The sequence below is a fragment of the Lissotriton helveticus genome, chromosome 10 (assembly GCF_964261635.1).
Source record: "Lissotriton helveticus chromosome 10, aLisHel1.1, whole genome shotgun sequence".
Classification (NCBI taxonomy): Eukaryota; Metazoa; Chordata; class Amphibia; order Caudata; family Salamandridae; genus Lissotriton; species Lissotriton helveticus.
Window position 1 is genome coordinate 668025928 of NC_136071.1, and position 26299 is coordinate 668052226.

At 47.9% G+C, this 26299-nt stretch overlaps 1 protein-coding gene across 2 annotated transcripts in view; it reads right to left on the reverse strand.

The window, feature by feature from the left end:
* The window catches only part of WDR48 (WD repeat domain 48), a 469392-nt gene that overhangs the window by 337411 nt on the left and 105682 nt on the right, over positions 1 to 26299 (reverse strand). For both annotated transcript variants that reach the window (XM_078663202.1, XM_078663203.1), the window contains exons 3-4: positions 23690 to 23768; positions 10782 to 10864 (exon numbers count right to left, since the gene is read on the reverse strand). In XM_078663202.1, the coding sequence (XP_078519328.1) occupies positions 10782 to 10864; positions 23690 to 23768 (162 nt within the window). The remainder of the gene's footprint in view (positions 1 to 10781; positions 10865 to 23689; positions 23769 to 26299) is intronic.

A 26299-nucleotide genomic window follows, 5' to 3' on the forward strand; every position in this document is an offset into this window, starting at 1 on the left:
TGGTTAGCCATTGAGTGAGGTTAATGGCTGCTTGGTTGGGGTTCGATGAGTGGGCAGGGGGGTTTTGAAGAAGCGATGAGGAGATCTGGTCAATGGTGATTTTGTTCCAGTTTCTTCGCAGAGTAGGTTGAGGATGGTTGTGGGTTGTGGTTTTTTTGTAGACAAAGTGAACGCAGCTGTGGTCCGTCCAGTGGAGAGTTGTGGTGTGACTGAAGGAGATATGTTTGCTGGAGGTGAAGATAGGGTCGAGTGTGTGTCCTGCATAGTGGGTGGGGGTGTTAACTAGTTGTTTGAGTCCGAGGTTGGCGAGATTGTCCAGAAGAGTGGTAGTGTAGTTGTCGTTCTTTTCCAGATGACAGTTGAGGTCTCCTAGTAGAATGTAATCCTCGGAGGGGAGGGCGTGAGGGGTGATGAAGTCAGTGATGTCTTCACTGAATTGTGATCGGGGTCCTGGCGGCCTGTAGAGGAGGGTGCCTCTGAGTGTGGTCTTGGGGTCGGTGTGGATCTGGAAGTGGAGGTGTTCTGCGCTAGCGAGGTTGACGTCTGAGCTGGTTGAAATGCGGATGGAATTCTTATGGAAGATGGCGATGCCTCCTCCTGTTTGGTTGGTGCGGTCTTTTCGGATAATCTTGTAGCCTTCCGGGATGGCTGTGGGGATGTCTGGAGCTGATGAGGCGTTCATCCAGGTTTCTGTTAGGAAGGCGACGTCTGGAGAGATGGTGTCTAGTAGATTCCAAAGGTCGATGGCATGTCTATGGACCGAGCGGGTGTTAAGCAGGATGCATTTAAGGTGGTTGGTGTCGGATCTCTGTTTGGTGTTTGTGGATGTGGAGTTGGTCTTTGCGCCGTCAAACTTGCAAGAGTTGCATGTGAAGGGTCCATGGGTATGTCCAGGTGCGGCTTGGGCGCAATTGGGGAGACGGCCGGGGTTTAGTGCTAAGAGGGTGGAGGCATCGTATGTAATGCGAGAGGGCTGGGCAATGCGGGGACCAGGGGGTCTGGTGCTGGGCGCGGGCCAGGCGCGGACGGGCGTAGACAGGCTTACCTTTGGCGCACCTTGGGCACGGCCGCAGCGCGTGGACGCTGCGCGTAGGGCCATCTGTCCTAAATGGAGAGTGGAGGGGGGCGGAGCGTGGGAGGGGCAGCTGGGAGGCGGGAGCGGGGTGGGGAGGAAGGGCTCTGGGGCACAACAAACAAACAAAATGGAGGCGGTGTAAAGCCGAGTGAGGCTGGGGACACCGAGAGTATACTCAGAGCGCTTTTACACAAGCGGCGCTAGTGGGCAGAAATAGAGCGCAGTGCCGTTTTCGTCACACAGTTTAAATGGCACAGACAATGCAAATTCTCAATTCACCGGAAGCGCTATGAGCGCAGTGCCGTTTGTCGTCACACAGTTTAAATGGCACAAACAATGCAAATTCTCAAATCACCAGAAGCGCTATGAGCGCAGTGACGTCTTTGAAACACCCAGTTTTAAAGGCACAGACAGTCAAAGTGAGTAACGATACCACCAGGAGCCAGGGAGCGTGGGAGCGACCGCGTCTGACGAAGTCGCTACAAATATCTTCCAAAGGGATATTACCAAGGAAAGCCATAGAGGCCCCCAACTTGCGGGTGGAGTGGGCTCTGGGAGGGATCATTAAAGTGCGCTTAGCTTTGTGATAGCAAATCTGAATACACTTAACGATCCACCCGGCTATACCTGCTTTGGAAATGGGGTTGCCTTTGTGCTGGGCTGAAAAGGCAACAAAGAGTTGTTATGTCTTCCTAAATTCTTTTGTCCTATCGATGTAGTACATCAAAGCTCGTTTGACATCAAGAGTGTGGAGCATTCTTTTGGCTACTGTCTCTGGGTTTTGAAAGAACGCGGGCAGTTCAATGGTCTGATTGACATGGAACTGCGAAACCACTTTAGGAAGAAATTTGGGGTTAGTGCGCAGCACCACCCTATTAGAGTGAATTTGAATGAATGGCTCTTGTACAGTGAGCGCCTGCAGCTCACTAACACGTCGTAGAGACGTAATGGCAATGAGAAAAGCCACTTTCCATGTCAAGAACTGAATCTCACAGGAATGTAGAGGCTCAAAAGGTGGGCCCATCAACCTGGTGAGGACCACATTGAGGTTCCATACAGGAGCCGGTGGGGTCCTTGGAGGGATGACCCGCTTAAGTCCTTCCAGGAAGGCTTTAATGGCAGGCACTCTGAAAACGGAGAGATGCTGCCTGTTTTGGAGATAAGCCGCTATGGCGGATAAGTGTATCCGAATGGAAGCATATGCTAGATTGCATTTGTAAAGATGTAACAAATAACATATGATGTTGGGAATGGATGCATCTAGCGGGTTGATGTGGTGTTCAGTACAGTAAATGACAAACCGCTTCCATTTCGCTGCATAGCAGGCTCTAGTGGTGGGCTTTCTTGCCTCCCGAATGATATCCATGCATTCTGGAGGCAAGTCAAGGTAGACAAACTCTAAGACCTCAGGAGCCAGATCGCCAGATTGAGCTGTTGCGGATCTGGATGCTGAATGTCGCCATGGTTCTGCGTCAAAAGCCTGGGTGTGAGGTGCAGCCGTTGATGCGGTACCACGGAGAGTTCCAGAAACGTGGTGTACCATGGCTGGCTTGCCCACGTTGGAGAAACCAGGATGAGTGTCATCGAGTGTTGCTTTAGCTTTCTTGCCACCAGCGGTATGAGAGGTGCTGGGGGAAAAGCGTACGCAAATCTGCCTGACCAGTTCATCCATATCGCATTGCCCTGCGACTGTGGGTGAGGCAACCTGGCGGCAAAGCTTTGGCATTTTGCATTTTCCCTTGTGGCGAACAGGTCTATCTCTGGATGACCCCACTGTTGGAAGTACGGGCGGAGTACTGATGGATGTATCTCCCACTCGTGCATTTGGTGGCTGTACCTGCTGAGCAGGTCCGCCATCTGATTGTCCTTGCCCGGGAGGTGTTCCGCCATGAGGAAGATGTTCCTCTGAATGGCCCACTTCCACATGCTCTGAGCCAGATGAGACAACTGTGGAGAGTGTGTACCTCCCTGCTTTTGGATGTAGTACATGGCCGTCATGTTGTCCGTCCGGATCAACACGACCTTGTTGCACAGATGTACTTTGAATGCCTTCAGCGCCATGAAGATTGCCATCAGTTCTAGGTAGTTGATGTGCATCTTCTTTTGCTGCGTCGTCCATAGTCCCTGCACCGTGTAGTGGAGTACATGAGCTCCCCATCCCTGGAGAGATGCGTCCGTCGTCAGGATGATCTGTGGAACAGGCTCCTGGAACGGTCGGCCCTTGCAAAGGTTGTGTGGATTCCACCAATGCAGAGAGTTGTATGCCCGACCGGTCACCAACACTAGGTCGTTCAACTGTCCCTGAGCCCGAGTCCACTGATGCGCCAAGCATTCTTGGAGCGGACGCATATGTAACCTCGCATGCGGGACTATGAAGATGCAGGAGGCCATCATGCCTAACAACTGCATGAACACTCTCGCTGGAAGTGAGTGTTGCGGTCTGAACTTTTTGATTAGCGACTGAATGTTGTCGATTCTCACTGAATTTGGCTGAACCGTGGCCGCCAGAGTATCTATCGTCGCACCCAGATACTGCCGCACATGGGCCGGCTGAAGGTGCGACTTCGGATAGTTCAGTGAGAAGCCCAGACCGTGAAGAAGGTGAATGGTGTGGGACATGACTTTGCCTGAACCACCAGTCGTCTAGATAAGGGTAGACATGTACGTTCTGTCTCCTGAGGTGCGCAGCCACTGTCGCCAGACATTTTGTGAACACTCTGGGGGCTGTGGTCACTCCGAAAGGAAGGACCTTGAATTGGTAATGGCGATTTTGAATGGTGAATCTGAGGTATTTCCTGTGTGATGGATGGAGTGGAATGTGGAAGTAAGCATCCTTGAGGTCCAAGGTTGCGAGGAAGTCTCCCTGATTGAGCAACGGAAGAACTTGCTGCAGCGTTAGCATGTGGAAGTGTTCGGAGAGAATATACTGGGTTAGGGGCCTGAGGTTCAGAATAGGTCTGAGGGACCCGTCCTTCTTTGGGATCAAGAAGTACAGGGAGTACACTCCTGTGCCTTCTTCCTCCACTGGCACGAGCTCTATTGCGCCTTTTTGCAGCATGACAAGAACCTCCTGCTGCAATAAGTGCAAATGCTCTGTGGACATAGGACGGTGTTTTGGTGGTATGTTGGGTGGAGTGGATGTGAGCTCCAAACAATAACCGAACTGGATAAGTTTCCTGACCCACCTGTCTGTGGTGATGGATTTCCAGACTGGCAGGAACTGCTGGAGTCTCCCCCCGACAGGTGTGGAATGGTCGGGGGGCAGTGACAGGGCGTCACTGTTTGTTGGAGGCGGAGGAACGGGAGTTGTGTTGCCCCTGCCTCTGCCCTTGGTGCTGTTGCCCCGGTAACCTCCTCTACTCTGCTTGGTGTAAGAGGATTGCGCCCCACCTTTATTGAATTGTGTTTGCTGGGACATCTGGCCTCTGGTAACACCCCTATTGCCTGAGCGACGAAAAGTGCTCCCTCGAAACTGTTGGGACTGTAGAGCTCCCATGGACTTAGCAGTCTCGGTATCCTTCATTTTTTCCAGGGTGGTATCCACCTCAGGACCAAATAATCTGTCAGGGTTTACCGGCTGGTTGAGGATGGTAGTTTGTATCTCCGGCTTAAACCCGGAGATTCGGAGCCATGCCTGACGTCTCAACATCACACTTGTATTAATTGCCCTGCCTGCAGTGTCTGCAACGTCTAGTGCACACTTAATGGAAGCGTTGGAGATGAGCTTCCCTTACTGGATAAGCATCTCCGCTGCCTCTTTATATTGGTCTGGTAGATGTTGCAACAGGGTCTCTAGTGTGTCGTAGTGTGCCCTGTCGTATCTAGCCAAAAGTGCCTGCGTGTTAGAGATACGCCAGATATTGGCCGCCTGAGCTGCTACTCTCTTTCCTGATGCCTCCAGCACTTTGGATTCTTTGTCCGGGGGAGGAGCTTCACCAGTGGTCTGCGAATTCGCCCTTTTGCGGGCATTAGAAACGACCAGAGAGTCCAACGGCAACTGGCCCTTGATGTAGGTAGGATCGCCAGGTGCCGGTCTGTATTTTTTTTCAATTCTAGGGTTGACAACCCTGGACCGCGTGGGTTCCTTAAAAATGTCCGCAGCATGTTTCAGGACCCCCTTCAACTTTGGGAGAGTCTTTACAGTCTTTTCAGCTGTTGAAAAAGTGTCAAAGAGGAAGTCCACCTCAACAGGGTCAGCATGCAGCTCAACGTCATGGTTTTTTGCTGCTCTCTCAATTAAGGCATTAAACGCTGCAGAATCCTCAGTGGGAGAGGTCTTGACGTTGTAGACCTGAGGGTCATGGGCGGGTTGCTGATCCCCCTGGTCACCTGCCCCTGTCCATGAGTCCTGTTGTTCATCAGGATCTGTGTTGGCAGGAAAGTTGTACTCCTCGTCGTCATTCCCAGCATCCTCTACATCCGAATAAGTTGGTGAGGGTGTGGCAATTCTTGGAGTCCGAGGAACCAGCGGCTCGACTGGTGAATCCGAAGCAGGCTTTTTGCGCTTCAGAGGAATTGTGTATGACTCTAAAGGCTGTGTCGCCGTAATCTTCCTCTTGTAAAGCGTAAGCTTCCCGGTGTCGGCGTCGATGAAACGTTCCGACTGCTCCTCAACCAATGGTGGTCGATGCTTCAAGCCCTCAGCCGGGTGAGTAGGCTTCGACCCCGTAGAACCCTGCAAGTGCGCTTCGGGCACCGACCGTGGTGCGAAGGCCTTCGGTGCCACCTTCGGCAGCAGCGTGAAGAGGATCGGCGTCGAAGACTTAGACGATGGGACCGATTGCTTCGGGGCGGAAGGCGTCTGTGGTTCTCCCGTTGAAGCCTTGTCCCTGATACGTTTTAGGGAGTCCGAGACCTGCTTCGTAAAGGAAGCAGACGGTTTCGTCGACCCGACAGACGACCTCGGTCCACTAGCATGTGAAGACTCTAGCGTCGATGACTTGGTCTTTTCCAATCGAGGCGCAGGAGCATCCTTCTTAGGGGCGCTACGCCCCCCTTCCGTGACAGCCGACGTGGACGCCGACTGTTTCGGATCGGCGGCCTGGGTAACCTGTTTCGGGTCCCCAGTCTTCGGCTGGATGCCCTTGCTGGACTTCGGCTCGACGCCCTTCTTGGACTTCGGCTGGATGCCCTTGCTGGACTTCGGCTCAACGCCCTTCTTGGACTTCGGCTCGACGCCCTTCTTGGACTTCGGCTCGACGCCCTTGACCAACTTCGGCGGGTCGACAGCTTTCTTTTGTTTGGGTTGCCCAGACACCTCGGAAGACGTGGGTGCCGACGTCTTCGGTTTCCATGGCGTTTCAACCACTTTCGGTTTTGTCGACACCGAAGGTTTCACTTTTGGTTTCGTTTTCGACAATGGCGGCTCCGCCGAAGTGTCCGTAGCCGGGCCTGAAGGCGGGGCCGTGGATCCTGGTAGAAGGTCTTGGGTAAGGCCGCGTGGCGATCCCTCGACCTGAGCCTTTGTAATTGTTCGAACGGGGCATAGCTCTTCCTCTGAGCTATCTTCCATGGCCCCATAGGCCTCATTGTCGTCTCCTACCTAGTCGACGACTTCTTCTACGTCTAGGCCTTCGACATCCGCGTCATAGTCGTAGTCGATTTCCTCCGTCGGAGGTGAAATCTGCATCTGAACTCCGTGTTCGTCTGCTTCTTCGCTGTCGAAGATGTCCACCGGTGCCGGTGCCGGGGCCGGGGCCGGGGCCGGGGCCGGGGCCGGGGCCGACTGCCGGGCCTCCATGCGCGCCGCGCGTCGAAGCCGAATCGTCTTCTTTGAACGAAACCTGGAACAAAGCCATACATTTGGCTTCATCGTGGTCCGGCGACAGGCACTTGTTGCACACCGGGTGGACGTCGATGTGGGGATACTTGGATCCACACACGGACAATTCTTGAACGGGCTGCGTTCCATGTTGTCGAGGGTCTTGCTGCGTCGACTGGGCCTCGATCACCGAAGAGTCACACGACTCACTGGATATCCAACTCGCGAACTGAGTCGGAATAGAACCGGGCACCGAACGCAAACAATTCCGACGGTATGAAAAAGGCCTTCGAGCCTCGAAAAGTTTACGTTGATTCCGAACTGGAGATAACAAAATTACATCCGAACCCAATGGCGGAAAAAAACAATCTGAGGATGGAGTCGATGCCCATGCGCACTGTAGTCCAGGGGAGGATCCACCTATCTCGTGATACTTCGAAGACTCTTCCAGGACAACAATGTGCAATCATCCGAACCCAACACTAGGCGGCGATCTATGCTATAGATATGAATTCAGCAGCCCACATGCCTCGAACCTGTTGTTTAACCCCCCCCACCAACCTCCCTCCCCCTAAACACCCGAACGGGAAAAACTTAAAGTAAGGTGTCATGGTCACAAAAAAAAACAAAAATTGTGTAGCATGTGCCTCTGCTATAAAAGGTCACTGTTGAAGGGGCAGGGGGCCCCACTATCTCAGGAAACCCTACAATAACCCGGGGAGTTAATGACAGTTTCAGATATGAAAGAGGTGGAGTGCTAGTATCCTCGGACCACATGCAAACAGGGGTAGTCCAAGAGGTACTACCCCAGGGATGCCCACACATAATCAAATCCCTTGCGGGAATACTCTACAATATCTGACATTCTCTCCATCGCCAATGCCCGCCACAGTCTGGCGTGCCACTGCGGGAGGGAAGGAGCCTCAGTCTGCTTCGGGGCTGCGGCTACAGCCATCTTGGCCACCCCAAGGCAGAGCCACTTTGCTGAGCGGTCCCCTAGCGTCTGGCGCTTCAGCTTACTGTCCCGGACTCCTAGGAGTGTATGCGCTATCGTGTCAGGAATCGGGTACTGCAAAATCTGTTTGACCTGAGCCAGGACCTCTTTCCCGAAGGGTTTGATGGGTGGGCAGTTCCACCAGATGTGACTAAAGTCGCCCAACTGCCCGCATCCTCTCCAGCATCTGTCCAAGGTGCTAGGGGAAATGGTGTGCAGCCTCTGAAGATGTAGATACCAATCGTACATGATTTTATAATGGGCCTCCAGCAGAAACAGAGCGGTTAAACTTGGGAATGTCTGTAGAAGGAGGACCATTTTTTCTTCTTATGGGGGGACTCCAAGAGTGTATCCCAGAAGCTTTGGTGTCTCGGGGTGTGCAGAGATCTCCTCGCCTGCAGAAGGGAGTAGAGAAAGGAGATGGCACCTCTTGAGGAGGCTCCAGATTGGCCAAATTTCTCGAAGGGAAGCAATCCCCTGGTAGCGGCCTGCCGTACCTGTTGTTGCATCGCCCAGTGTTTAACTTGCAGATAATGGAATTCATCCGTGGGCTGGAGCCGGAATGCCCTGGAGCACTCCTGAAAGGAAAGCAGCTCCCCATCCTCGAACAAATGAGACAGCATGAGACACCTCCCCTCCCGCCAAGCGTCAAAGGGCCCCTCCTGTAGTGCCGGGGGGGGAACTCCTGGTTAAAGTGTATAGGCGTGTATGGGGAATGAAAGGTGGTAAGGGGAGTGGATCTGCTCAGAACATCCCAGACCTCTAGGGTGGTTGCTGTGGGTGTGCTAATGTACGTGTTGTGTGGTCGATGTTTGCGCTTCCACAAGAGGTCCCAGATCGTTCGCCCTGTGACTTGCCTATCCATGTGGAGCCAGGCCGTTTCCCGAAGGGACCAATCCGTGACCACCCTCAACTGGGCCGCCCTATAACATCCCATGAAGTTAGGAAAGGCCAGCCCTCCCTCTTCCCTCGGTCGTGTCAGCATTTTGTTGGAAACTCTTGCCCTCTTCCCCTGTCAGATGGATTTGGTGACCATCGTTTTTAACTCCGAGAATAGCACCCTCCCTACTTGAATCGAAGGCCCTGAAAAAGATATAGGAGTTGCGGGAGGACATTAATATTTATGGCATTTACTCGTCCTATCCATGAGAGGTAGGCTGTCCGCCATTTGGCGAAGTCCGTTTTAATTTGGCGCAATAGTGGGGATAGTTCGCTTTATAGAGGCTTTCTAATTTGGGGTTGAGTGTGATGCCCAGGTAGGTGATGTCTTTGTGGGCACTACTTAAGGGGGACGCACCCTCAATATCTCGCATTGCTTCCCTAGATACAGTTAGGTTCAAGAGAAAGGACATTGAGAGATTAACCTTGAAGCCCGAGGCTCGCTAATTCAAAGCGAGCTCCGCTATTATCTCCGGTAGGGAGGACTGTGGCCTCGTGACTGACAGAAGCACATCATCCGCAAAGAGGGATATTTTGTGTTCATACATGCAGAATGGAATCCTCATATATCTGGGTTGGAACGGATGCACTCCGCGAAGGACTCAATGTTGAGCACAAATAGGAGGGGGGAAAAGGGGGCAGCCCTGGCTGGTTCCCCTTGAGAGAGTGAAAGAGTCCGAGGCGACCCCGTTCACTAGGATCTTGGAGCAGGGTGCATGATAGTTCGCTCTGATCATCCCAATAAAAGGTTCGGCAAACCCAAATCGACGTAGGGTACGGGTTAAAAAGGCCCAATCTACCCGGTCGAAGGCCTTCCCAGCGTCCAGCGCATGAAGGACCGCGGGTATCTCCTTCCTTTGTGCCTTCTCAATGATATGCGTCACTCTTCGAAGGTTGTCATGGGTTTGTCTCCCCTTTATGAATCCCGCCTGATGGGCCTGCACCAAATACCCCATAATATTTTCCAGGTGAGTAGCCAGGAGTTTTGAGTAAAACTTGGCGTCCAGGTTAAGGAGTGCAATCGGCCTGTAAAAGGCGCAGAGGGAAGGATCCTTCCCATGTTTGGGGATGACCGAGATCGGGGCTTTGCCCATCGAGGGGGATCACCTGTTGCTTGGCGGCAATGTTAAAAAGCATTACCAAGCGAGGAACTAATTCCGGAGCGAATGTACGGTAGAAGTGGGCGCTGAAGCCATCAGGGCCAGGTGCTTTAGGAAGCTTGAGTGAGTCAATCGCCCCCTGGACCTCTGCCACGGTGGAGAGGCTGCTCAGTTTCTCATTGGTGAGAGCGGATACCTGGGGCAATGTGAGGCCCTCCAATTATGGATCTTGGGCTTGTGAATCTGGGTGGTCCGCCGAGTACAGGGTGTGGTAGAAATCCCCAAAAGCCTTGGCCTTACCGGTTTTGTTCTGGTGAAGGACCCCCTCTCCACCTACTATACCCTTGATATAGTTTTTCTCCTATCTGATTTGCAACTGTTGTGCAAGCAAGGAGCCCACCTTGTTCCCCCCCTCATAGCTACGTGCTTGGAGGCAAAACGTGGTCTTCTCTGCCCCATTGGTGTAAATCGCCTGGAGTTTCCCCTTAAACTGGGTGACCCTGCGAGGGTTGTAATGTTATTTTTATATTCAAAAGAATGATATTGTCTGTTGCATACTTCCCACTGTACTGAGTCTACAACCACAAATGGCATATTTTGGTAACTATTGAGAAGTTGATGGTTAGCTTTATGGGTGAAATTCTTCACACATGTTGTAGGTCCAAACCCTATTATGAAAGATTTCTTGTATTTAGCACCATTCAGTTAAAAAAATCACAAAGCAGAACACACACCTTTTCTCAGGTATTATATGAAGCATTTATGTAGAAGGTTTGGTATAAGAAAAAACCTAATGACCCTAGCTTGCAAAAATATCAAACCATCCTGAAAATTAGTACTTTTACATACAAGTTCACAAACATTTTGTCAAACAAGATCAATTAAATAATCAGAAACAGTAAGGTACTTTACCTTGTGTGTCCGTAAAGTGGACATGCAAAATCCCTTATGTGCATTCCATACTTTAACAGTTGTATCGGATGAAGCCGATATTACTACATGGAAAATAAACACAAGAGATTAAACAAGGGTAACTATAACGATTCAATATACAGTTAAATACATTCTAATCTTCTATAGCAATCTAATTTTGAGAGGAGTATTTGGGGGTGGGGATGAGCCCCTCACTCTTCTTTATCACTTGTCGCAAGTTACAAATGTATGAAATTAGTTTTGGCCAAATAAGACGCAGGTGCTGGCAGCCCTTTTACACTGAATGAACAGGCAGGGCTGGCTGCTTTTCCATCTACACAAAATCTCTAGCAGTGCTAGATTTCAGCACATCCAGCACAGCCTACACCATCACGCTAACCTGACCCGAGTGAAAATCAGTTGGTTCTCATAGTTTTTTATTTGGAGTTCTAAAAATGGTATACTGTTACAGTCGCTAGTATAGGTACATTTCAGATTTCAGATCTTGCGACGCACCCCTGGTGGCATTGTTATGAACTTCCGGATTTCCACCATGGCCGACTCCTAAACTGGAGTCTGGTGTTTCTCAAGTACACTTAAATACTCATCAGGTAAGCGTATCTGCCCTACCGCTTCCTATGTAATAGCTTGGGAGTTTGTTGTGCCTTACTAAAGTATTATCCTCATTCCTTCCATTTTGTAGGCACTGGCTTTAGAGTTTAACCATAACTTGTTGCGCACTTTCTGGTGGCACTAATTAATTCTATATAGAGATGTGTCTCCCTGTTTATCGATTGCTTTGCAGGCAACACCAGTATGTTCATGAATTTTTCTTACCTACCCATTCCAGCTTCCTGAGACTTTCCTCATCGCTTATTCTCTCATTTCACGATTAGTTCCCCAGGTCATCCCGCGGTCCTGAAGGGAAACTTTTATACTACTCCAGAGTCAAATGCTGTCAACATTTACACAGACCATTTGTTTGCCATAGCACTATGTGAATCGTTCTTAGTGTTCCTGTATTCTCAAGAAACAAGATATTGTATATGGCTGCCATTACCAATATACCTGTACTACGCATTTTCTTTCAAAACTTTCCCTTGTTTATGGTATCTCACTTGGGGTATTGCGCAATTTTCACAGATTTTTTTCAGTTCAGTTTATTCAGGTGCTTTTTTTGCATTGATGAATTAAATTCAAACTATTTCTAGATGCTGGTTTTCTTTTGATTTTTCTTTAGATTCAATTATGACAGTTATCGCGCCGTCTCATTGTATACTATATCTACTATCTAAATAATATACTATATCTACAAGTTCCATGCCTAAACTTTGTTTTAATACCCAAGTTAACATGGACATTGGACTATTTTTGTCTTGAGGATATATATTGCTCCGGATATATATTGCTCCAGATGCAGACATGAAACATGTTCTGGGATTGCCCAATTAACAACTCATTTTGGGGGTGAAGTCTGTACTAGGTTTTCGTCTACTACAGGCCCCCAAAAGCAAAATATTGTACAGTGTTGATATAAGGGCTTTACGAGCAGACAAAGCACATCAAGGTAACAAGTAGATTTCTAGACTTGGCATTTCTCCTCGCCATGCGCTCGTCACAGTGAGAGGGAAGGCCTCACTCCCGAGTGGAGTAACTCACTGGCCTGCTACAGTAATTTGCTTGGCTGATGCAGGGTCGGTATCCCTGGGAAAAAGCTAGGAGACTATGAACAAACCCCATTGCTTCTCTTTTGGATGAAGTGATTGTTTTTGTTAAAAACTGCCTCAAAGAAAACACTAGACCACCTTAGAAAGATCCACTCTGTTTCTATTTGAATACTGCACCCAACATCAAGGTGGATTACCTATTATTTAAACCTAGTCCCTAGAGGTGCTCCCCAATATATGGTGATTGGAGTCAGAAATCTTGTCTCCAACCTCACTAAATAACTAGCCCTCAATTGTCCTGCTAATAGTATACGACCAAGCTTGTCGCTGTTTACGATGCTTCAGCAATATTGATTTGATGTAATTTATTGCTGTTATACTGTTGCCGCTCATCTTCAATCTATTAATGTCAATATAACAGAGCAACAGAGTATTGAAGAGTACAACCAATAACGGACGAAGAAGAAAGATGGGCGAGGGGGAAATGGCCATACGCTGCACATGAGAAAAGCAAAAGAAAAAAAAAGAAAAATCATCAAAAAATAGAGCAGCTGTTGTCAAAATGTAATTATATGGCCAGACCTCTTCTTTAATTTTAGTAAAGATCTAATTAAATCATTTGCTTCAACTCAAGGTGTGTAATGCAGACAACTCAATGGTGGGGAGGGGTTTTGAAGTGCTATAAATGTGTTGCCAAAAAACACAGCTGATGGACAGAATGTAGAACAATGTCATACATTCACCCCAGTACAAAGATCTGGGCCTAAATCCATCGTTTTTTTGCACTCCACACCACCCTGGGCTAGACACTGGCTATATGCAAATCAGCTCTGACCCTGTGCCTCATGGGAACAGTCCAGTCCGAACTACCAAGCCATGTCTTTCCCAGACCGGAATCAAGCATCCAAGGACCGGTTTCTGGCTATCAGCCTTCATCAGCCTGGATAGCTTGACTCCAGTGGTGTGGAGAGCCTGGGACTCACGTCTGAGCATCCCCAGCACACTCAGGGTGAAATTGCAAAAAACACAGTTGATGGACAGAATGTAGAACAATGTCATACATTCACCCCAGTACAAAGATCTGGGCCTAAATCCATCGTTTTTTTGCACTCCACACCACCCTGGGCTAGACACTGGCTATATGCAAATCAGCTCTGACCCTGTGCCTCATGGGAACAGTCCAGTCCGAACTACCAAGCCATGTCTTTCCCAGACCGGAATCAAGCATCCAAGGACCGGTTTCTGGCTATCAGCCTTCATCAGCCTGGATAGCTTGACTCCAGTGGTGTGGAGAGCCTGGGACTCACGTCTGAGCATCCCCAGCACACTCAGGGTGAAATTGCAAAAAACACAGTTGATGGACAGAATGTAGAACAATGTCATACATTCACCCCAGTACAAAGATCTGGGCCTAAATCCATCGTTTTTTTGCACTCCACACCACCCTGGGCTAGACACTGGCTATATGCAAATCAGCTCTGACCCTGTGCCTCATGGGAACAGTCCAGTCCGAACTACCAAGCCATGTCTTTCCCAGACCGGAATCAAGCATCCAAGGACCGGTTTCTGGCTATCAGCCTTCATCAGCCTGGATAGCTTGACTCCAGTGGTGTGGAGAGCCTGGGACTCACGTCTGAGCATCCCCAGCACACTCAGGGTGAAATTGCAAAAAACACAGTTGATGGACAGAATGTAGAACAATGTCATACATTCACCCCAGTACAAAGATCTGGGCCTAAATCCATCGTTTTTTTGCACTCCACACCACCCTGGGCTAGACACTGGCTATATGCAAATCAGCTCTGACCCTGTGCCTCATGGGAACAGTCCAGTCCGAACTACCAAGCCATGTCTTTCCCAGACCGGAATCAAGCATCCAAGGACCGGTTTCTGGCTATCAGCCTTCATCAGCCTGGATAGCTTGACTCCAGTGGTGTGGAGAGCCTGGGACTCACGTCTGAGCATCCCCAGCACACAATATTTGCAATTTCACCCCGAGTGGGCTGGGGATGCTCAGACGTGAGTCCCAGGCTCTCCACACCACTGGAGTCAAGCTATCCAGGCTGATGAAGGCTGATAGCCAGAAACCGGTCCTTGGATGCTTGATTCCGGTCTGCGAAAGACATGGCTTGGTAGTTCGGACTGGACTGTTCCCATGAGGCACAGGGTCAGAGCTGATTTGCATATAGCCAGTGTCTAACCCAGGGTGGTGTGGAGTGCAAAACAAACGATGGATTTAGGCCCAGATCCTTGTACTGGGGTGAATGTATGACATTGTTCTACATTCTGTCCATCAACTGTGTTTTTTGCAATAAATGTGTTGCCAGCATGTCTTCCTCGTCACATAGGTAACTTGAATGCATACCACACTGCAGTTGAATCAAATGTGGATAGACAGGAGGGCTGGTGGGTAACAAGCATTTAGTAAAAACAAACCTTCATAATTCTAGTAATTTTTAGATTGAGCCTACAGCACTTGCGTGGTCTGCAAGACCTGCGGTAATCAACTTTAACCATTTTTTCCCCGCCTGCTACATACATACCATTGGTCACTCCAGTGCCACTGTTCTTTGCTGCCTCTTGACTCGTTAGCTTTGCCGATAGGTTACTCCCGTTGAAGGCTAAGGCGCACCGTGCAATTACAGTTTCCTTACACATTCCCTCTTCAGATGTTGTCTGGGAGAACTTTTTTTGTATACTCTCTGCCGCCGCTCTTCCCTGCTTGTATTTAATGTCCGTGCCGTTACCTAGCTGGGCTTCTTTTGGTAAGACTTGCTCATGTTTAGGCATCTTTCCAAGGCTAATCCTGCTTGTTTTGGTTTCGGTGCCTGGCAGGGCATTCAACTAGCTCTCCTGTGATAAACAACATTTACCACACTCCTTCCTCCCTCAGAAACACAGCGGTAAACTTATTATGTAAGCTTTTAATACAAAGCATATATCTTTGCAGACATGTAGCCAATTAGGATTGTTTGTTTTATTACTACCTGGGTTTTTTTTATTTGCTTTTGCTGCTTTTTTTGATTTTTATTTATTAGGCGTCCCGCTTTTCATATCCTTTATCTACCATTGGCTGTGCATGCGGAAGGGCGGGGGCAACTGGCCACAGCAGCGGGTGGTTTCACGCGCAGAGGGACCTCCAGCATGCTGCCCGAGGTATTGAACCATGGTGTATTACTTAAGCACCAGTCCATTTAAACAAGGTAGTACTATTTTTAGGCACAGGGAGATGGAGTGATTTACACAGATTCACAGGATGTTGAGTCACGCCGGGACTCGAACCTTCATTTATTTATTTATTTCAAGGTTTTACATAGCGCGAACAAGATCCTTCCAGATATCAGAGCGCTTTACATAGATATGAAAAGACAAAACAATGTAATACAGGGGAAAGAAAAACAGTTAAATAGTATTTCCAAATTTTATGTTCAAGTGAATTTAGCCTAGAGGATCGATTTGACTTCCTTTTTGAAGGATGCAGTGGATGCGATAAGTCCTGTTTCTGGAGGGAGGGCATTCCAAATCCTGGGAGCCATCCCTGAGAAGGAGCGTTTGTATATTTTTATCTTATGGAATTTTTGTGGTTTCAGAAGGAGAGTTTGTGCGCTTCTTGTTGTTCTTGAACCTCCTGAGATTGTCAATTTCTGAGCAATGTAACTGGGCGAATTGTGGTGTAAGGACTTATGAGTAAGGCACGCAATTTTCAGGTGTATTCTGGCTTCGTAGGGTAGCCAGTTCAGAGATTTTAAGTCGGGAGAGATGTGTGAGCGTTTTTTTGACCCAGTGATGAGTCTTGCTGCAGCACTGATAGAGGCTCTTAATGGTGCGGTTGTAGATAGGGGGAGGCCGCAGAGGGCGGTACTTCCATAATCAATCCGAGGGATAACTAGCGCTTGGACCGCAGTTCGGAAGTCGTTGGCTGGGAGGAAGGGTTTCAGCTTCCTCAAGGTGTTGATTTGGAAATTAGCTCCCTTCGTTGCATTGCTGACATGTCGTTGCATATTGAGATTGGAATCGTGGGTTATACCTAAAGATTTTGCTGAGTCTACAATGATAGGTTGGACGTTGAATGCATTGAGGTGTTTAAGCCAATCCTGAGCGATGTGGATTTTGGCGGGGGGAGCTATTAGTAAAAACTCAGTTTTTAGAGCATTAAGTTTGAGATGGTTCTCTGCCAGCCATGTCTGTGTGTCCTTAAGCGTTGAGTTGAGAAGTTTGATGTCATCCGGGGATTGTAGTTTGAGGTAGAGTTGGGTGTCGTCAGCATACATGTGGAATTGCACATTAGAGGCAGGAAGCATGCGGTGAGTGGCTCCATGACTAGATTGAACAGTGTAGGGGATAAGGCTGATCCTTGCGGGACACCTAGTGTTACTGGGACAGGGCTGGAAAAAGTGTTGTTGATTTTGAATTTCTGAGTCAGATTATGGAGGAAGGAGGTGAACCATTTGAGTACTGTCCCTGAAAGACCCATTCTGGTATTCAGAAGATCGAGTAAGTTCTTGTGTTTGACCGTGTCGAATGCTGAAGAAAGGTCGAGAAGGATGAGGAGGCAGGTACCGTTTTGGTCAAGAATTTGAAGCACGTCATCAATTATGTGAGTCATGACTGATTCTGTGCTGTGGCCTGTACGGAATCCGGATGGGTGTCGGTTGAGGAGGTCAAAGTAATCGATGTGTTTTGTCAGTTGGAGGTGAACACATTTTTCTAACAGTTTGGCTAAGGTAGGGATATTGGAGATAGGGCGAAAGTTATTAAGGTCAGTAGGGTCAGCTGTGGGTTTCTTGAGTATGGGCGATACTTGTCCCACTTTGAGGGAGTCTGGGATGCATCTTTGTTGGAGAGAGCTGTTAAGGATTTTGGTCCAGAGCGGTAGAAGCCATGGGATAAGATCCTTTACAGCGTTTGCAGGTAGAGGGTCTGAGAGGTGATTGGAGGGCTTCAAGGTGCCAAGGATCTTGCCTATGGAATCTTCCGTGTAGGTATCAAAGGATGACCAGGAAGCATTGTTTTTTAGTTTAATGGGTGTTTTGCTGAGGGGGCTAGAGTATAGGTTTAGATCAATGAGGAGATCATTCTTGATGTTGGTTGTTTTTAGATTGAAAAAGGTAGAGAATTCTTCACAGGACGGTAGGGTGCTGAATGTGTTCAGTAATCGCTGTGGTACGTCCTTGGATTGCGATTTGATTAGTTCAAAGAGTTTTTTTGGTCAGTTTTTTGCTTGGTCAAGTTGAAGGCTAAAGAAGTCGGCTTTCGATCGTTTGATTTTCCTGAAGTAAGCATTTCTCTTTTTCTTTAGTGTATTGAGGTGAAAAGCTAACGGGGTAGATCTCCAATTACGTTTAGCTAGTCTCATAGCTCGTCTATCATTGTTAAGCAGACCGCCGTACCATGGTTTAGAGATTTTGGAGGAAACTCTCTAACTGAAGGGGTGCAACTTCGTGGGCTAACGTGGACATTGATTTGAGGTAATGATCGGTGAGCGCCTGAACATCAATGTTTCCGGTGGGGGGTAGGAGAAGGTTGTAGCTGGGAGATGGTGAGGAGTTGGGATTGAGTTTCTTCAGGTCTCTTTTCCAGGTCTTGGGGTTGGTGGATTGGGCTGGACAAAGTTTCACATATTCATTGATGAAGAATGTGATAATGTGGTGGTCAGACCAGTCACAGGGTTGGATTGAGTCTAGTTGGGTAGCATCACCTTTGGAAATGATGAGGTCCAGGATAGAGCCTTTGTCGTGAGTGGGGCTGTTGCAGATTTGGGTGAGGTCTAAGGTGTTGAGGAATTTTTTGAGACTGTTAACCACAGAGTCATTGTGATCATTCCAGTGAAGATTGAAATCACCAAGGAATATTTGTGTATTTTGTCGACCCGAGTTAGTTGTGATCATGTCCATGAGGTGTTCAGTGAAGGGGAGGTTGTCTCCTGGTGGGTGGTAAATGATATGTAGAGAGCATACTGGATTGCCCTTACTGTTGACGTTGAGGCATATGTGTTCACAAGAGGAAAATATAGGGGAGATGGCTCTAGTTACTGAGAGGTTACTCCTGTGAATACATGCTATTCCACCTCCTGTTTTGCCTGCCCTGTCTAAACTGATGAGGTGATAGTTAGGGGGGAACTTAAATGTCAATGTGGGGGAGGAGGATTCTGTTTACCAGGTTTCGGTGAGTATGATAAGGTCTAGGTCAAGTGCGATACATGAGGTCGGCTATGTCCGATTCGTGTCTGGGGACAGATCTACAGTTAAGTAGTGTGCATTTGAGCCGTGGGGTGATGATGGAGGCGGAGGGGTCCAGAGTGAGGGTGACTTTTGTGAGATTGTTAGAGATGGTGCCTCTATTATTTTGAGTAGGGGACCTGTGAGGGTTGGAATGGATAGTAGGGATGGGGAGGTGTGGGGAGGTGTGTGGTGGCTGTGTGGGCCATGGAGGCGGAATCGTAGGAGTGTAGGAGGGCACGTATGCCACACCGTATCAGTGTATTGATGCATCGGATAGGTCGGGTGGAAGAGTTATGGGCAGGGATAGAGGTCCAGAGAGGAGGGTTGTGTATGTGTGAGCATGTAGATGGGGTGGAGGGGTGGCGAGATAAGGGGGTACCGGGTAGAGAAGGGTGTCTAAATTGATTTGTAAATAGCTCTTTGAAGGTTTGTAGCTCGTCTTTAATTTGGAAGGGGGTGGACATAATCTTGTCCAGAGTGGAGTTAGGAACGGTAGAGGTGGGGATGGTAGAGCGAAGTATAAGTTGAGGGGATATGACTCTGTTTGGTGTAAGAACTGATCGAGGCGGGGAAAGAGTATGGGGCGGAGGTGGGTAGAGAGTTGGGTATGTGTTAGGCGTGGGTATAGAGGAAGTAAGGGAGTGTGATGGAGGGAGAGGAGATGATGTAGGAGTTTCCGTGGTGGGTACTTGTGTGATTATATTGATAGTGTGTGGGCGGAGTGATGGGGTGGGGGTGGTATAGGAGGGGGGGGCATAGAAGTGGCTGCGCTTTATTTTCCGCCGCTGCGCTTTATTTTATTACCCCACCTACCCAGAGTTGCGCTGTTCCTTTACTTTTAAATCTACTTTCCCGGGAAGCATGAGGCATTGTAGCCCCTCATACTCCCCCTTCCTAGGTATGGCGGGGGCTTCAAAGGCCTCGGGGGTAGGGGGAAGGGCTGGGTCCCTTTCTTATTTTTTACATGAGCCCGCTTTCATGTAGCTCCCCCAGCCGCCCCGTCACTGTCATGTGTCCTCACTGCTTGTTAGTGTCGGTTTATGTGTTTTTATACAATGCAGCCCTGCTCCGTTCCCTGGACCCTGACCCACTCCATATTAGCACAAGGGGAGAATGTAATACTTACCCACCAACCAGCTTTCTTTCATTCATTCATTTCTTATCTTGTTCTGCCAGAACCCGACTCGCCCCCATGCCATCAGTTACAGTTTCCTAAACCCCACGAAAAATAAAATACTGTGCAGAATTCTGCTCGGTAAAAAACGGACCCTCAGTTATTCCCCATTCTACTGGAATTAACTTGTAACTGCATTTACTTGTGAAGTATTATGGCATCATACGAGTTTGTGTGTACAGTTACCAACCAGCCAGCACCGTCACCTTCTAAAGAGGTGCTTACTGGGAAGGAAGCCAGTGCTCTTCTGAAGCCCCTTCCCTAATTTTTTTAATGTATATTTTTATTAAGCTTTCTTCATTCTTATCAACAGTTTTTCATTTTTACATCACCATATATTGGGGAGACATTTGTTATATCTCACACGTCGTAAGTTCACAGAACCGATTCAACATATATCTCAGGTGTTATTCAAGTGTGATGTACAATATTTATACATAGTTCAACGTGATATCTCATGAATGTAGACAGATCGTTGTTGACCATGCCACATTAATCATACATTGCTTCTAGTACGTAATGTCCAGTAGCAGGTTGAGGGGTGGCATATTGGTGCGACTACCTGCGAAAAAATTGGAAGGGGGAAAACAAAGAAGGGAAACTGCAAACCAAACTAACCCGGAGTGCCCCACCCTCCTCCCAGTGTGAATCTTATTTGTTTCATGTGTACCCGCTGCCCATGTGCTCTTTCCCTATAGGCACATGTGTCTATATTTGTGTGTACATCAATTACATAATTACTGTCAGAGTGTTATGGTCAGTCTGGAACTGCAGTGTATGCGCACATGTTTAAATCTACAGTGTTATTCCCCAGTGAGGTCTTTACCTGTGTCACCCGTGTTCCGTTGCAGCTCCGCCAACATTGCATCCCAGCTTGTGGCAATGGGGACTTGCCGTAAGCCTATTGTCTCCTCTCGTCTAATAGCAATGCTTCCCGCCCTGGCCCATACTAGCACTGAGTGGCGCCATGCTTGCACATGTGGTGGGTCCGGTGATTCCCACCTCTTAGTAATCAACCTCTTGGCTGCCACTATACCTAGATCTAGGAATCTAGAATTCACCTTAGTTTTGAGGGTTCTACGGAATTTGTGTAGAAGGTATGTTGGCCATATAAAAGGTTTCTCATGCTTGGTAGGGATGTATAGCATAGTTGCCACCTCTCTCCAGTAGGTGTGAATAAGAGCGCAGCTCCAGAGCATGTGTATCAGGTCGGCATTTAGAGGGTTGCATCTTGGGCATGTCATGTCTGCTCGGTTAAAGTACCCACTGCTACTACAATTCTTTTATTATTCTTTACTCCCTCTATGACTCAGATGCTCATTGAGCGCACTGATGCTCCTAGTACTGGGTCTAGTTGTGCTGAATAAAACTACTGTAAATATTAGAAGTCCTTAAATAGGTCACTCTAGTACTGGTCTTTGCAACTTCCAAACGGTTTCCTGTACTCCCCCCCCCCCCCCCCCCCCCCCCCAAGTGTTGGCTTCTCATTTCATTTGATGCAATGCTGTACCTTTCCTTTGTTTCTGCCTCCTGGGGCAGTTTAATGACCTGTCTCGTTGGTTAGGGTTACCCAGCAGACATGTTCTAATGTTCCTCTTGTCTCTGTATACGGTCAAAGTAGATTTACATTTCTCCAAACTCAATGTTACTGGATTTTTGCCCCCTCTGTTGTGACCTGCAAGGTACAATGCAACACACCACATACCTCCAAACCACACTACATATTTCTACATCATGCCACAACATTAAACAGCACACCACATACTGCAACTCCACAACACCAATACCATTCCACATAATAAACTCCATAACACAAAATCAAACTCCACATCATTTCAGTACACTCAATACCATTTAATTACTATCCACATCATTTCACAGCACACCATGCCACATATTTCCACTACACAACTCCCCACCACACAATTCCATGCCACACAATGTCACAAATTACAATACAAACTATCTATCCCTCGCACTTCCACAAGCCTGTCATCTCTCCCCCACACAACCACTGCCCCTCATCTTCCCCCTCACACTACCACTATTCCCTCACATCTCGCAACCCCACTGCCCCCTCTCATCCCTCCCTCACACTCCCCCTTCCCTCTCTATACTGCCTGCTCACATATGCTACCTTGCTGTACCGCCTCATGCGATGCACTGGTCCAACTCTCGCCCCCATACCTCTAAGTACCACTCCCACTCATATCTCCTTCTCATACTCACTCATTCTTCCAGAGTCCCGCATATGGTTGACTTCATGTCTTGGAGCACATTTTCTTTACTGTGACTTTTCAAGGTTTCTGTCCCTCAAGCCCATGCTCTCCTCCTCTTGTAGGCTGTTTTCTGCATACACAGCTGCTCCCTCAAATGCATTGGTGGCCTGCTCTCCCCGTATTTTTCTCACTCTTTCTCCTCCTCTATATAGAGACAGTTTACCACTTCGTGCACAAGCTACCTATCCCTCATTATCTTCCTTTCTATCTAGTCTGTACAGCGCTCATCGCTAGCTATTCACCATACTACAATTCCACTACACAAAGACTACACATCACTCAATTCCACCCCAGCCTTTGACAAACAGAAAAGAAACATAAAATGAAAATGAGTTTTGGGATAAGGTTTAACAGGCAGTACAAAAAATGCAACTATCAAGTCAAAACAGAAAGCCACGGAGTGTCAAGATATACAAAACAAAACTTTAATAGTGAAACTATAAAATTAACTTTTGTCTGAAGATATTTTGGATGTAGATGCAGTCAACTGATTTCTCTGGTGGGACAGCTATGGACAGCATGGGGGCACATCGCATGAGCCATGTGGGATTAAGAAAGTGGTGGACAATCATCCGACCACAGTGAAGGGTAAATCTTCACCACTGCTACACTCGTTCAAATGCTTACGTTGGTCTTCATACTCTCAACCTAACACACTAGGCGAACCGGCGCAAGCACCTTGCCGCTCACCTTCCAGTGCTAGAACACACATGGCAAACAGTCAAAGCATCTTGACTTGAGCATAAGTGGAACTCTAACGGCTTGAAGGCCTGGGGCAAAGATTCCAAACCAATGCTACAGCTGAAAGTGCCAAGTGCCCTAACATACATGTGCCAAAAGTGGTTCCTACCGCAAAAGCTTGGTACATCGCTCAAGGCTCTCAATCAGCACCGCAGGCAGCTTGGTTGCAGGAGGGGTGAAGTTCACTCTGGAACCAAACTCTATAGCATTGGTCAGCTTGAAATGACGTGATTTTACTTACGGACAAAACAACGTTTTATACACATCTGAAACCAATCCAGGTGTGATGACCCAGGATGTAAGGGACCTGCCAAAGTCACAACACAATCAATCAATTCCAGACCACCCTCACATGAAGTCAACATGACTTCCTTGTCCCTCACATGAAGTCAGCATGACTTACTTGTCAAATAGGTACCTTGAACCCATGCCATACTGCAGCTAATTAAACAGTCTGAATAAGAGGGTGGGTTGGAAACAATCAATCAATGACATGTAATGAAGAATAACTGTATTAATCTAAGCGTAGTCTATTTTTAAAAACATGGTTGGACTGTCTTTTCCAAATACATACTGTGTTACTAGAATTTAAAATTGTTCTTGGGTTTAGCTAGAAGACGATAAAACAAAATACAGCAAACATGCTGAATTTCTAAGTGCTAGACATGCCATGATTAGAAGCTAAAGCAGCCATGAAGCACAATGTAGCCGGACCTAGAACAAACTGACTGGCATTGATGCAATAAGAAGTGAAACCTTTCTCAACTGTACAGATCATGCACAAAGTAACATATTTACTACATTCAGCAAGGAATAAAATACTTACATGTTTTTCCATTACAACACAGAACGATGTCATTTACCCAATCAGTGTGATGCTCCATAGATACTATATAAGGGTCTTGCTGAAATAAACACCAGAACATGTATTAGAGGGCTCCACTCCAGCACATCTGGTGCTACATTCATCAGACAGATAACCCTGCATTAAAAACGTATGATGAATCAAGAAAATATATTCAGTACGTAAACAATACTTAACCTGTTAAGCAAACTGTAGTATCGATTAGTGTGGATTCTGTTTCAGGACCAGAGCAAGCATTTGGAATCCACCTTAAATCGACAAACAAAAAGACAGCCACCAAGACAAACGGAGGCTGTACAACTACCTTCCTTAGAAGTCCCATAGACAATGTTGACAGAAAAAACGGTAAGGGCAGATAGTGGCAGTATCTACTTAGACCCATTTGTGGTGGTAACGTGATAGCTTTTTTTTTTTTAGCGCTTTTAAAAAACCAAAGCTTTTGTACTGTTCTTAACTGTTTTTAATTGATTGTGATGCACAGAATTGAACTGTTTGAGCTCACCTTGCAACTTCCTGGTGTAGAGCACTCTTCCCACCCCGGTACGACATGGCCGTTAGTGCCGATTGAGCAGAAGGCAGGGAAGTGGCTGTGACGCATTTCCGGTTCCCGGCCTGGGCTGCAGTTAGCGGTCTAGCTTGGAGACGCTAGACCCCTACTTAAGGCGCATGCCTGAGCGGACGCGCCGCGGCACGTCAAAGGCAAGCCCGTCTGCACCGGTCCGCGGCCGTGCGGGGCCTAGGGCCCGAACCCCTTACCAGTTAGTAGTAGCCCAGAAGTACACCTCAGAGCAACTACATACACTATGCCCCCCATCTTAGAGCAATGTAGGCACAGTATGCCGATGGGTACTATGCCCCGGAAATGTAGCTACTGCCCTTATACAATAGAGACAAACACGAAACAAACCGGGATAGGTCAGGAGTTTAATCTAATTCTGGTCAACTGTAGATCCCTCAAGAAGCACAAATTTGAAATCCATGACCATCTAGTAGACAATTAGCCAGATGTTACGTTTCTTACAGAAACCTGGTTGAACGAGGATTCTGCACCTGAGATCCTCGAGGCTCTCCCACAGAACTATGGGATTGCCAGACTGGATCGTCATAAAAATAAGAGGGGGGGGATAGCCATCATTCATAAGATAATCGGTACAATGCACTTTAGAGTTGGTTAACATCGCTGCTAGCGAAGCAGGCTTTTTTACAATAACGGCTGCCACAAACTATATTATATAAGACTTTTTAATCTACAGACCACCAGGTCCCACCACCCAGTTTGCTTCGAGCCTAATGGAACGGTTGATACAACCTGCACTTCGGTTTAATAAAGTGCTTGTGCTGGGGGACATGAACCTACACTTTGATGAGATGGCTAATACTGGAGCACATGAGCAATTTCCTCTCCCGACCCACCAACAAGGCCACCTACTAGACCCGATCTTTCCCAACTGGGGAGGGATCTAGTAATTGAACGCCCTATTGCAATTCCTTGGGCCGATCATTAGCTGGTCCCTTTTAGTGCCCTGGTACCTAAAACTCCTATGCCAAAGACGACCGGTGCAGAGACGCTGTATAGGAAGTGGGCTAGGTTCTCAGCAGCAAATTTCAATCACGCCCTCCAGCAGGGCAGGCCACTGGGAGGCAATGACATGGAGTCTGCCTGTAGCTCACTAGATGAACGAGTAATGGAGGCACTAGACAGAATAGCCCCATGGTCCTTTAGTGCGCCGGGGAGACAGTTAAAATCGTCCGCATGGTTTAATGAAGTACTCAGGAGAACAAAGACTTCCTGCAAGCGGTTAGAACGAGTATGGGGGAAAGACTTTCCAGATCATGGGAAAGCCGAATACAAAACCAGCCTAAAACTCTATCACTCCCTCATAAGAAAAACTTGTGCCGCCTACTACAATGATAGGATAGAGCAAGCTGAGAACTCTTCTAGAGAACTTTTCATAATTTTCAAAGACATTTCGTCACTAGCCAGAACTAGGGCTTCCAACAGCAGCTCTGGATTCTTGCATATTGGTGGCGGACTTCTTTGCAGAGAAGGTAGCAAGGATTTATACTACCTTCCCGGATTAGGCACATAATGGGAGCTCCGATAGGGAGGGGAGGACCAACGTGGAGGAGACAGACTGCCTCTCCAGATTTGATCTCCCCTCCTGCGACGACCTCAATGGCATAGCCTTAAGCATTAAATCTGGTTCACCTAGGGACCCCACTACTCCTAAAGTTCTGAGAGACAGCCTGGAGATCTCCTAGTAACCTATACAAGGACCCTCCTTGAACTCTCCTTTGAGTCCGGAGTGGTCCCAAAAAGGTGAAAAGAAGCGATTGTTCTCCCGAATAAAAAAAAAAGCAGAATGTGAGTGCAAGTCAGCTGGAGAACCTTTGACCGGTCTCACTCCTGCCATATTTTGCGAAAATAGCCAAAAAAGTGGTCAATACTCAATTGACGGCTACATCAACCAACACAGATTATTGCACCCTACGCAATCGGATGTTCTAGCAACTTACTCCACTGAGTCAGCACTGCTCCTGTCAACAGAAGAACAATTTACTTTCCTTCGG